At 46.5% G+C, this 11,337-nt stretch overlaps 1 protein-coding gene across 1 annotated transcript in view; it reads left to right on the top strand.

Moving 5' to 3' along the window:
- The first annotated feature begins 1,806 nt into the window (after positions 1-1,806).
- Positions 1,807-11,337, top strand: part of LOC115482471 (ephrin type-A receptor 8-like) — a 194,631-nt gene continuing 185,100 nt past the window's right edge. Inside the window, exon 1 of the mRNA XM_030222244.1 lies at positions 1,807-1,882. Coding sequence (XP_030078104.1) covers positions 1,822-1,882 — 61 coding nt within the window. The 5' untranslated portion in view covers positions 1,807-1,821. The remainder of the gene's footprint in view (positions 1,883-11,337) is intronic.

The following is an 11,337-nucleotide window of genomic DNA, read 5'->3' as shown; positions in this document are numbered from 1 at the left end:
TCAACCCAGTCCTCGGGACGCACCTAACCAACCGGGTTTTCAGGACACCCACAATGAATACGCATGAAATACACTGGCATGTATGCAAATGTATCGTATGTGTATTCATTGTGGGTTTCCTGGAAATCTGACTAGCTAGGTGTGTCCCGAGGATTGGGTTGAGAACCCCTGGTTTACAGCTCTATAAACCAAAAATGGTCTCATTCATCCGAAAATCAAAGCACAGCCCTACGATCCTCCATCTGGGCATGTTTTTTGGAAAGGGATTGGCCGTGAAGCTCTTTCTTACCCCTTTTCTGGCTCCTGGTGAGGGCAGGGGCGTAGCCAGACCTCACGGTAGGAGGGGGCCAGAGCCCGAGGTTGGGGGCACATTTTGAGTACCGCTCCATCGCCCCCCCACTGCCACACCCACACCTTGCATTGCCTCCTCGCCCCCCCACCACCTCGCCCCCCTCACAAACAAATACCTTTGTTGGCGAGGGTCCCCAACCCCCGCAAGCTGAAGCCTTCCTCAGCGTGATGTCCGGCGCAGCCACGTTCGTTCCCTGCCCCCTGCTCTTCTTTCTTCTTGCTCCTCCTGTGCACGCTGACGCTCAGTGAACCAGCAGGAATGGCCCCAAAATGTATATCACTGACTCCCCAATCCCTCCAGTGACAGCAGTAACACTCCCTGATCCCCTTCATAGAAGCAGTGTGTGTGTGTAATGACTGTGTGTGTGCATGGATGTACATATTTGAATTTGTATGTGTTTTGCTGTGTGGAGCTGTGTGTGTATATATATATGTGTGTGTTTTATGTGTCTGTGTCTCCATGGATGTACATGATTGCATTAATAGGTGTACTGTGCTTATGTATATAATACATGTGTGATGTACATATTTGCATTTTTATACTGTATTTGTTATATCTATAGCACACATGCTGTGTTTTATACAAATAAGGGTACACTTTCCTACGTTAAGTGCCAGGACACCTAAGCACTATTCTGTAAGGATGCATGAGAACTGCATAGCATATAAAAGCAAGGGGAGCATTTTCATGGGCAAAGCATGAGCGGGGGCGGAGCTACCACTTCCATGCATAACTGGCAGAATAAGTTCTAGCATCCTTGCAGAATTTATGCAACTGCACTTATGATATGCCGATATCCTATAATCAAATGTTTATGCTTATATTTATTTTTTATTAGCACATTGGTATGCTGCCTTTCAAACAATGCAATCAAAGCGGTTCACAGTCACTACCCACAGATGCCTAGGGTGCCCAGATGTTGTTATAGACGCTCAGCATATGGCATCAGGGCGTCTAAATGGTCACATCTAATTATAGAATTGAACCCGGTGTGCGTATTGTATATGTGTAATGTCTTTCTGTATGCATGAAAGTGTAAGTTTGGATTTATACGTTCTGTGTGTTATGTGTTTGAATTCATAAGGTACAACATTTCAGAATGATTAGCGGGTCCAAAAGCAATACAAATTGTCCCTCCCTGAATAAGGTGCGCAGTATGTGGGTTTTGCACGCGCAGCATCCTCAGATCCGACTTCTACGTTCCCCATTTGTACGTATACTGGGCTCGGACACACGTACCATACACCTGCTGCGCCGCGCGGAGAGCTGTGGGTGTGTCCGTGGGCGGGGTCCAGCAGCGCACAGCCCGGCCCCCATGCCTCATTGGCCGAGCCGCTGTGACGGCCGCTCAGTCTCCTCCCCCCGTGGGCAGGCTGCTCCAGTGCGCGCGCGGACAGCGCACTCGGCTCTGCTGCTGCAGCCGGCGCTGGACTGGAGCGCGAGGCGGCCCGGGTTTGTCCGTCGGTACCATGGGCTGGGCGCACGCGCTGCTGTCGGTGACGCTGTGCGTGTGCGCGGCCAGCACGGAAGGTAAGAGCGGAGGCTCCTGTTTTCACCTGTGCTCCCCCCCCCCCCCCCCCCAACGAGCGTGCAAATGGTCAGGAAAGTTTCCGCCAGGTGATGCCCCGGCACGTGCGGCAGCTGAGTGTCCGGGGGGGGGGGGGGGGGTCCGGATAACGGTGAGCTCCCGGTACCCTTGTCTCAAGGTTCAGAGCTGAACCCGGAATTTGTAGGTCAGCGGGAACTTCACAGATCCGATGGGATTTGGGGTTCATTTGCAGTCATTGCACCTGGACTTGCCTTAATCCTCTGTTCTCCGTGCTGAATGTCTCTCTCGCTGTTCCCTTGCCTCAAATCCGATGGGATTTGGGGTTCATTTGCAACCGCATCAAGTCATTGCACCTGGACTTGCCTTAATCCTCTGTTCTCCGTGCGCTGTTCCCTTGCCTCTTCACCTTGTCTCAAATCCGATGGGGTTTGGGGTTCATTTGCAACCGCATCAAGTCATTGCACCTGGACTTGCCTTAATCCTCTGTTCTCCGTGCTGAATGTCTCTCTCGCTGTTCCCTTGCCTCTTCACCTTGTCTCGTTTGCAACCGCATCAAGTCATTGCACCTGGACTTGCTTTAATCCTCTGTTCTCTGTGCCGAATGTCTTATCGCTGCTCCCTTGCCTCTTCACTTGTCTCTTCCTAATTGCCTCCCCGGTCTTCCCGTGCATTAGCTGCAAGTTTCAGGGTTGTCACGGGCTTTTGCCTCGGATCTAGCCCTCCTCTCCCTTCTCTTGGCTGTGCCCCTGTTGTCCTCTTCACCTCTTTGCACTGTGCCCTTGTTCCAGGTTTGAGCAATGGATCTCTTTTGGAAATGGACTTTTGTTCTCAACTGGACTTGCTGTCCGTGCACCTAGGCACAGCTGTGCCCCTCTACTCACCCTCTCCTGCTTTAGGCAGTGCCCTTCTTGTCACTGCCTTATGGCTTGGGTCCTATTCCTTGTCACCTAGTTCCATGTCGCTTAAATATAACCTTTGCCCTCAGGAGCTGGGTGCCTATGTGAGGATACCACAGCATAGCCTTCAGCCAATTGCAAACACTTCCACCTGCAGTAGATCTTCCAGTGGACACTGGACAGATGTTATTTTAAGACCTTCCAGCACTTTTAATTACTGGATGTGGAAGATAGACTTGGCACAATATCTTTCCTAGCTCTGGTTCTCAGTAATTTGGTAGGTCTTTAAGGCATCAAAAGGGACTGCACCTCTTCCATTGATAGATTTAGCAGCTTCTTATGTACCTTTGCACTCCCTGCGCTTATCTGACCAGAGTATTTTCAGGTGCCTTCATTCAGATGCATGCACAGAATTGATTCAGGAAACTCTACTCCGTAACATCACTGCAGTGCTTTACCCCTGCGCTTGTGATCAGTTGATAATTTGATTCACTTTAGTAATACTCAAGATCTCTTTATACATCCATACGCCAATTGGTTAGGTTTTTTTCTGATTCTTTTTTTTTTTATGAGAGGGGAAATGGATTTCTTTTTTCAATAGTAGCTCAAGGTGAGTTACATTCAGGTGAAGTAGGTATTTTCCTGTCCCTGGAGGGCTTTAGTCTGTGCCTGAGCCAATGGAGGGTTAAGTGACTTGCCCATGATCACAAGGAGCATCAGTGCGATTTGAACCCTGGTTCTCACCTGCTGCTCAATGACTATTCCACTACTTTGCACTAATACATATTATGAAGCTTTGTTTACCTCGGGTCCCATTTTAAGCAGTGGGACTTAGTTATAAGCAACACACATGAACGGCATTCAATGCCGTAGTGTACTTTAGTAAATTTAGACCTAACATTTGACTTTATATATGACATCCAGAAGTGCCCAGTTCAAACTCTGCTGGTACTTGTGATCTTGGGTTCAGGATTAGATTGTGAGCCCTCCAGGGACAGGGAAATACCTACTTCACCTGAATGTAACTCACCTTGAGCTACTACTGAAAAAGGTGTGAGCTAAATCCAAATTAATGAAATTCCTAGTCTGTTTTTGTTGTTTTATTATTTCTTACCTTTGACTTGTCCTGCAGAATGTCAATAATGCTTTGATAAACCGGCCTGCATAAGATTCCAGGATCTCTGTTTGTCATGGTAGTTTGTGCACGTTTGCCAAAATAATGCCCAATGTGATTTTAAAATAAGAGAAGGAAGAACAATTGCAACAGCAATATTAAATTAGAAGTGCAAAGAAGACGATTCCAGGATTATGGAGGTGTTCGGTAAGGGTATCATACAAACGCAATCAGCAACAGAAATTAACGTATCGGGGGAGGGTAGTGCAGTGCCAAGGACTGAATCAAAGGTGTAGTCTCACAAGGTGCAAATATAGAGGGGCACAAAAATTGCTCCCAGCCAACCATCTCCTTTTATTGGCAGGTGCAGGGTGGGTGAGTGGAGTGGAACAGGTGGATGTGAAGCGTCTGTTCACGCTTTCCAAAAATACTAGGACTAGGGGGCATGCGATGAAACTGCAGTGTAGTAAATTTAAAACGAATCGGAGAAAATGTTTCTTCACCCAACGCATAATTAAACTCTGGAATTTGTTGCCGAAGAACGTAGTGAAGGCGGTTAGCTTGGCAGAGTTTAAAAAGGGGTTGGACGGTTTCCTAAAGGACAAGTCCATAGACCGCTACTAAATGGACTTGGGAAAAATCCACAATTTCGGGAATAACTTGTATAAAATGTTTGTGCGTTTGGGTAGCTTGCCAGGTGCCCTTGACCTGGATTGGCCGCTGTTGGGGACAGGATGCTGGGCTCGATGGACCTTTGGTCTTTTCCCAGTATGGAATTACTTATGTATTTATGAGTTGCACAAGGTGTCAGAGGAGTGCACTCAGTGTGCAGATATGAGTGCAAGATGGAGACTGCCCTGCACAGATGACTTTATAGGATACTGTCCCAAATAGCTGTTGGGGGGGGGGTCCCATTAAGAACCAGTGTTGAGGGGACGGGGAAGAGAGACAGACTACTTATAATTTGGGGGAGGGAGGAAATCCACAGAGAACTGAGGTTGTGCAAGGCAGATAGAATCATTGATTAATATATTAAGCTGCCATGTAGCTGTACATTGTATTTACTTTCAAATACTCTTATGCCTTTCAGTCCTGTATTTCTGCCTTCAGTCACAGGGCTGCTAAAATGCCATCTGTCTGTCTCTGGCTGCTTGTCCATTTTTCATGAGTCTGATGACAAATGCCTCTGTCTGCCAGACTGCTGTATTTTTAAGGGGTTCCCCAGGGAGAGAGAGATGAGGCAAATGTCCCGTGCTGGGAGAGCGGCAGAACTTTCTCTACCTCCCACAGACAGAGAGAAACGCATTGCCTCACACCCTTGCACACTTATGGGTTATCATTTATTCATTTGAGTATTTATATACTGCTTAGAGCTTCACTTTACAGGTACAGGGTCTGTCCGTAGTGGGCTCACGGTACATTTTACTACTGTTGTACCTGGGGCAACGGAGGGTTAAGTAACTTGCCCAGGATCACCAGAGCTGCAGAGCGAATTGAACATATCAACCCACTGGCGACCATCAGGCAGCAGTGGGAATCGAACCCAGTTCCCCAGGTTCTACAACCCGCTACACTAACCATTAGGCCACTCCTCCACTCCATCAGAAATACATACAGCCATGCCATGTTACACACACATGAACACTTACGTTGGCACAACTCAAAACAACTTACCAGGTGCACATTATTGTTGCCGAGTGTGGGGCGTTTCTGTGCAAACATGGCAACATAAGACTGGCCATACTGCGTCAGACCAGTGGTCCATCTAGCCCAGTATCCTGTTTCCAACAGTGGCCAAGCCAGGTCACAAGTACTTCATGGAAGCATTCCATGCTACCAATTCCAGGACAAGCAGTGGCTTCCCCATATCTGTCTCAATAGCAGACTATGGACTTTTCCTCCAGGAATTTGTCCAAACCTTGTTTTAAAGCCCAGATACGCTAACTGCTGTAACTAAATCCTCCGGCAAAGAGTTCCAGAGCTTATTTCTTGAGTGAAAAAATATTTCCTCCTGTTTGTTTCAAAAGTATTTCCATGTAACTTCGTTGAGTGTCCCCTGTTGTCCTTTCGGAGGTGAAAAGGACAACAGGGCACAGCCAAGGAAAGCGAGAGGAGGGCTAGATCCAAGGCAAGAGCCTTTGACAACCCCAAAACTTGCAGCTAATGCACGGGGAGGCAATTAGGAGGAGACAAAGTGAAGAGGTAAGGGAGCAGCGAGAGGGACATTCGGCACGGAAAACAGAGGATCAAGGCAAGTCCAGGTGCAATGACTCGATGCGGTTGCGAACGAACCCTTTTGGAATGAATAAAAAGCGATTCACTTCTACTTGTTCTAAACCACTCGGGGTTTTGTAGACAAATCCCTATAGAACTGTGGCTTTAGTTTCACACCAGGCAAAAAGCCGCAATATCACATTCAGGACTTGTCTCCCTGCAGCCTCTGCGGGGTGTTTGCCTAATTGTGTATGTATGTGTGTGACATCCCAGAATGGTAGTTACTATGTGGAGAGAGGAGCAGAAACTCAGAAAATCAACTGCCAATTCTGGAACCCAGTGGGAAAGCCACTGAGCCATGAGAGAGCTTTTCTCTGGTCTGAGACGGGGTAGGGGGATAGGAAGAGACCATTTCCCATTGCAGAAGGACAAAAGAGTGTGAGTGTTATGAGAGACACTGGATACAGGCTTGATCAAAAGCAATGGGTTTCTATGTCTCGTCCCAACTTTAAAAGTACTGGCCAGCTCTGTGCTGTTCACAATACATTATCCCCCTTTCGTATTCACAGCTCTGAATTCTGTGATCTAATACCTCCATGCTGTAATTTCTTTTTTTAAGGGGTTGTTCCCCCAGGTTTCTCACAGTTTTCTCCTGCTACTTTGGGTCTCTAGCTGAGCCTGAACTAGTGTCTGTGGGACTACAGTGCCATGAATAATTACCTGGGATTTCCCTCCTTTTTAACCCTCATCTACCTGACTCTGCATTAATAGTCTTAGGTCAGGGGCCACAGACTGCACTTTTAAGTCTGGCCACCAGATGTCACTATTGTGTGATGACCAATACTCCCATCGATCTCAGAATGTCACCATGACCGCATTTAACCTGTGAATTGTACCTGGGTCACAACCACAGAGCTGTCAGACCAGTTTTTGCATTTCTGTCCTTCAGGGCCGTGGAGAGCCGGGCCCGGGACAAGGCCACCCCCCCCCCCCACCCGCGGCACTGCATTCCCCGGTCTCACCTGCCTGCCCTCGGCTCCGTCGACAGCCCCCCTCTGTCCGCCACCGGGCCCCCTGCATTCAGATCGGCAGCGCCTCACCTCTATGTGAAAGCGGCAGGATCTCCTCCCTCAGGCCCTCCCTCACTGTGTCCCACTCTCGTCTGATGTAACGTCCTGTTTCCGTGAGGGCGGGGCACAGTGAGGAAGGGCTCGAAGGGAGGCGATCCTGCCACTTTCAAACAGAGGTGAGGCGCTGCCGATTTGAATGCAGGGGGCCCGGTGGTGGACGGAGGGGGGCTGTCGACGGAGCCGAAGCAGGCAGGTGAGACCGGGGACTGCAGCGCCAGCGGCCTGGGAGCAGGAGAAGGAGAGACACCCTGGCGCCGGGCCCCCCTTGGAGGCCAGGGGAATTTTGTCCCCCCTGCCCCCCCCCCCCCTCAGCGGCCCTGCTGTCCTTTAGTGAGTCAGAGCAACGACAGTGAGGTGTGACATGGCTTTCGTTTGGACAGCTCTGCCTTTGTCAGTATGATTGAGGAATTCTTTTTCGGTTTTGGAAAGCATTGAAAACTTATTTTGTAAATTTGAGTTAACTAGAATCTAATTTTGTTTTCTCTTTTGCTAAGGTTGTATATTTTATCTCCTGTTATTGGTATGGTATTTTGATATTATGTCTTAGATATGTTCTATTTCTTGTGATTTTGTGATCCGCATAGAACCGTATAGGTGAATTCGGAATAGAAGTATTTAATTATTTTCTGTGTTTTTGTTCGTTCATTAGTAAAACACTTTATGCAAAGTGATACCATAGATCACTTTGCATGGAGTGGAGGAGTGACCTAGTGGTTAGGGTGGTGGACTTTGGTCCTGGGGAACTGAGGAACTGAGTTCAATTCCCACTTCAGGCACAGGCAGCTCCTTGTGACTCTGGGCAAGTCACTTAACCCTCCATTGCCCCATGTAAGCCGCATTGAGCCTGCCATGAGTGGGAAAGCGCAGGGTACAAATGTAACAAAAATAAAATAGATACTATTGGAGATTCTACATGGAATGTTGCTACTATTGGAGATTCTACATGGAATGTTGCTATTCCACTAGCAACATTCCATGTAGAAGGCTGCGCAGGCTTCTGTTTCTGTGAGTCTGACGTCCTGCACGTATGTGCAGGACGTCAGACTCACAGAAGCAGAAGCCTGCGCAGCCACATTGATGATCTGCAAGGGCCAACTTCTACATGGAATGTTGCTAGTGGAATAGCAACATTCCATGTAGAATCTCAAATAGTAGCAACAGTGGAGGAGTGGCCTAGTGGTTAGGGTGGTGGACTTTGGTCCTGGAGAACTGAGGAACTGAGTTTGATTCCCACTTCAGGCACAGGCAGCTCCTTGTGACTCTGGGCAAGTCACTTAACCCTCCATTGCCCCATGTAAGCCGCATTGAGCCTGCCATGAGTGGGAAAGCGCGGGGTACAAATGTAACAAAAAAAAAATCAGTTTAGATCAGGGCTTCCAGGTTTTATTCTAGTGATCCCACCCTTGTATGGGTTTTCTGGATATCTATAATATGCCAGAGAGAAATTAGTAAACTCTGGGTGTCCAGTATATGGGAATCTTGCCAGGTGCCCTTGACCTGGATTGGCCGCTGTCATGGACAGGATGCTGGGCTCGATGGACCCTTGGTCTTTTCCCAGTGTGGCATTACTTATGTACTTATCTCTCATATGTGTTTGTGGTGCACATCCTGAAGATATGTGTGACTGTGTCCCTAGGACAGGATGGGAGGTCTTGGCCTTAAATCTATAATGTTTTTTCATGCTGCAAATGTTGCAGGGGCCTTGTTGAAGTTCATCCTTTGTTTACATTTAGTTCAAGCCTTTTCATCAGTAGGTCAAGACAAGGGACCACAGGAGGACTTACAGCCGGGTTTTCAGGATTTCCCCAGTGAATATGCAGAAGATCTAATTTGCATGAACTGCCTCCGTTGTATTCAGATAGATCTCATGCATGTTCATTGGGGAAATCCTGAAAACCTGACCCTGGCGAGGACAGAGATTAGGCACCCCTGGGTCTAGAGGCTAGATTTAGTGGAGGCTGTACCATGTTGGTGCGTACCAATGCTGTAAATGCCTGTTATCAGAAAATGGAACCTGTGGTAAATAACGCACATCACCATGTGTTAGCATGTGTGTTGTGTGGGGGCTGTGCTGTTTACTAAATCTAACCCTAAATTTGTCCCTGAGGTAGGGTTACCATATTTTGTCCCCCAGAAAGGACACATGCCCTGCCCCCTTTCACTTTGCCCCACCCCCTGTCACACTTTCCCCTCCCCCCTGTCACACACCCCGTCACCCCCCTCCCCTTACCTTACTACTGCCCTGGTGGTCTAGTGACCTCTTCGGGGCAGGAAAGAGCCCCTAATTGAAAAGAGTAAGACCTTTCTTCCTAAGAACCGTCTTTCGCAACCTGATACAATCAATGGTACTCAGCTACCTAGATTATTGCAATGCACTCTACGCTGGTTGCAAAGAACAAATAATCAAGAAACTTCAGACAGCTCAGAACACCGCAGCCAGACTTGAATTCGGTAAAGCAAAATACGAAAGTGCTAAACCCCTATGAAAAAGATGCACTGGCTTCCACTTAAAGAACGTATTACGTTCAAAGTATGCACCCTAGTTCATAAAATTATTCATGGAGACGCACCAACCTACATGTCAGACCTGATAGACCTACCACCCAGGAATGCTAAAAAATCATCCCGCACATTCCTCAATCTTCATTTCCCAAATTGCAAAGGTCTCAAATACAAACTAACGCATGCGTCAACCTTTTCCTACTTGAGCACACAATTCTGGAATGCGCTACCGCGCAAATTAAAAACAATCTACGAATTAGCTAACTTCCGAGTTCTACTGAGGACGCATCTCTTTAACAAGGCATACAACAATGATCAACAAACATAAACTCCTATACGCACATCCAAAACTGCCTCTACAATATCTACTTGCCAAAACACTACCATGCTTTTTCACTATCATGATACCCAAGATCCTGTAACTACTACTAAATGTATACTTTTTTATACAACTGTTATATATTTCTTAAATTACTTCTTATTATGTTTGTTTGTTAATACACTATCATGTTTTATCATTATCATGCTACCCAAAATCCTTCAGTTATCACTAAATGTATACTTTTTCATGTATTTCTGTTACTCATGATGTATTGTAAGCCACATTGAGCCTGCAAAGAGGTGGAAAAACGTGGGATACAAATGCAACAACAAAAAATAATTTGTACTGTTTCAACACAGGTTCCATTTTATGCAATGAGACCTAGTTACTAATAATTGAGGTTAACAGTAAAATAACATGTCTTAACGGTAGCCCATGTTGATCACTTCTCCCCTTAATTAAAGAAAAAAAGAGATGTTTCTAAAAATGGAAATCACTGCTCTATGTAATAAAAGTGAGCCAAGTATAGGACAGTCAAGCCATTGTGACATCACTGATGAGGTTGGCTTTTAGGCATTGGTGGAATGAGGCATTATGACATCACAATATCAGCTCTGGTTAAATCACTGCTCTATGTAATAAAAGTGAGCCAAGTATAGGACAGTCAAGCCATTGTGACATCACTGATGAGGTTGGCTTTTAGGCATAGGTGGAATGAGGCATTATGACATCACAATATCAGCTCTGGTTAAATCACTGCTATATGTAATAAAAGTAAGCCTATGTAGACAGTGAAGCCATTGTGACATCACTGATGAGGTTGGCTCTTAGGCATTGGTGGAATGAGGCATTATGACAATATCAGCTCTGGTTACCAGAGACTGAAACTCTTCACACTAAGGGGGGAAGTTATCAACATGGGCTACTGTTAAGATGTGTTATTGTACCACTAACTTGTGCTATTTTAGCACAGGTCCCATTTTATTAAATGAGACCTAGTTACTAATAACTGGGTTAACTGTAAAATAACATGTCTTAATGGTAGCCCGCATTGACAACTTCCTTCCTTAATTAAAGAAAAAAGAAATCTCTCTAGAAATGGGAATCACTTCTATAATGTAATAAAAGTGAGCCAAGTATAGAGCAATCAAGCCATTGTGACATCACTGAAACTCTTCACACTAAGGGGGGGAAATTATCAATGTGGGCTGCCGTTAATGTGTGTTATTTTACCACTAATTTGTGCTGTTTTAGCACA

The sequence above is a fragment of the Microcaecilia unicolor genome, chromosome 13, assembly GCF_901765095.1.
Source record: "Microcaecilia unicolor chromosome 13, aMicUni1.1, whole genome shotgun sequence".
NCBI lineage: Eukaryota > Metazoa > Chordata > Amphibia > Gymnophiona > Siphonopidae > Microcaecilia > Microcaecilia unicolor.
This window is presented reverse-complemented; position numbering and strand designations above follow the sequence as displayed.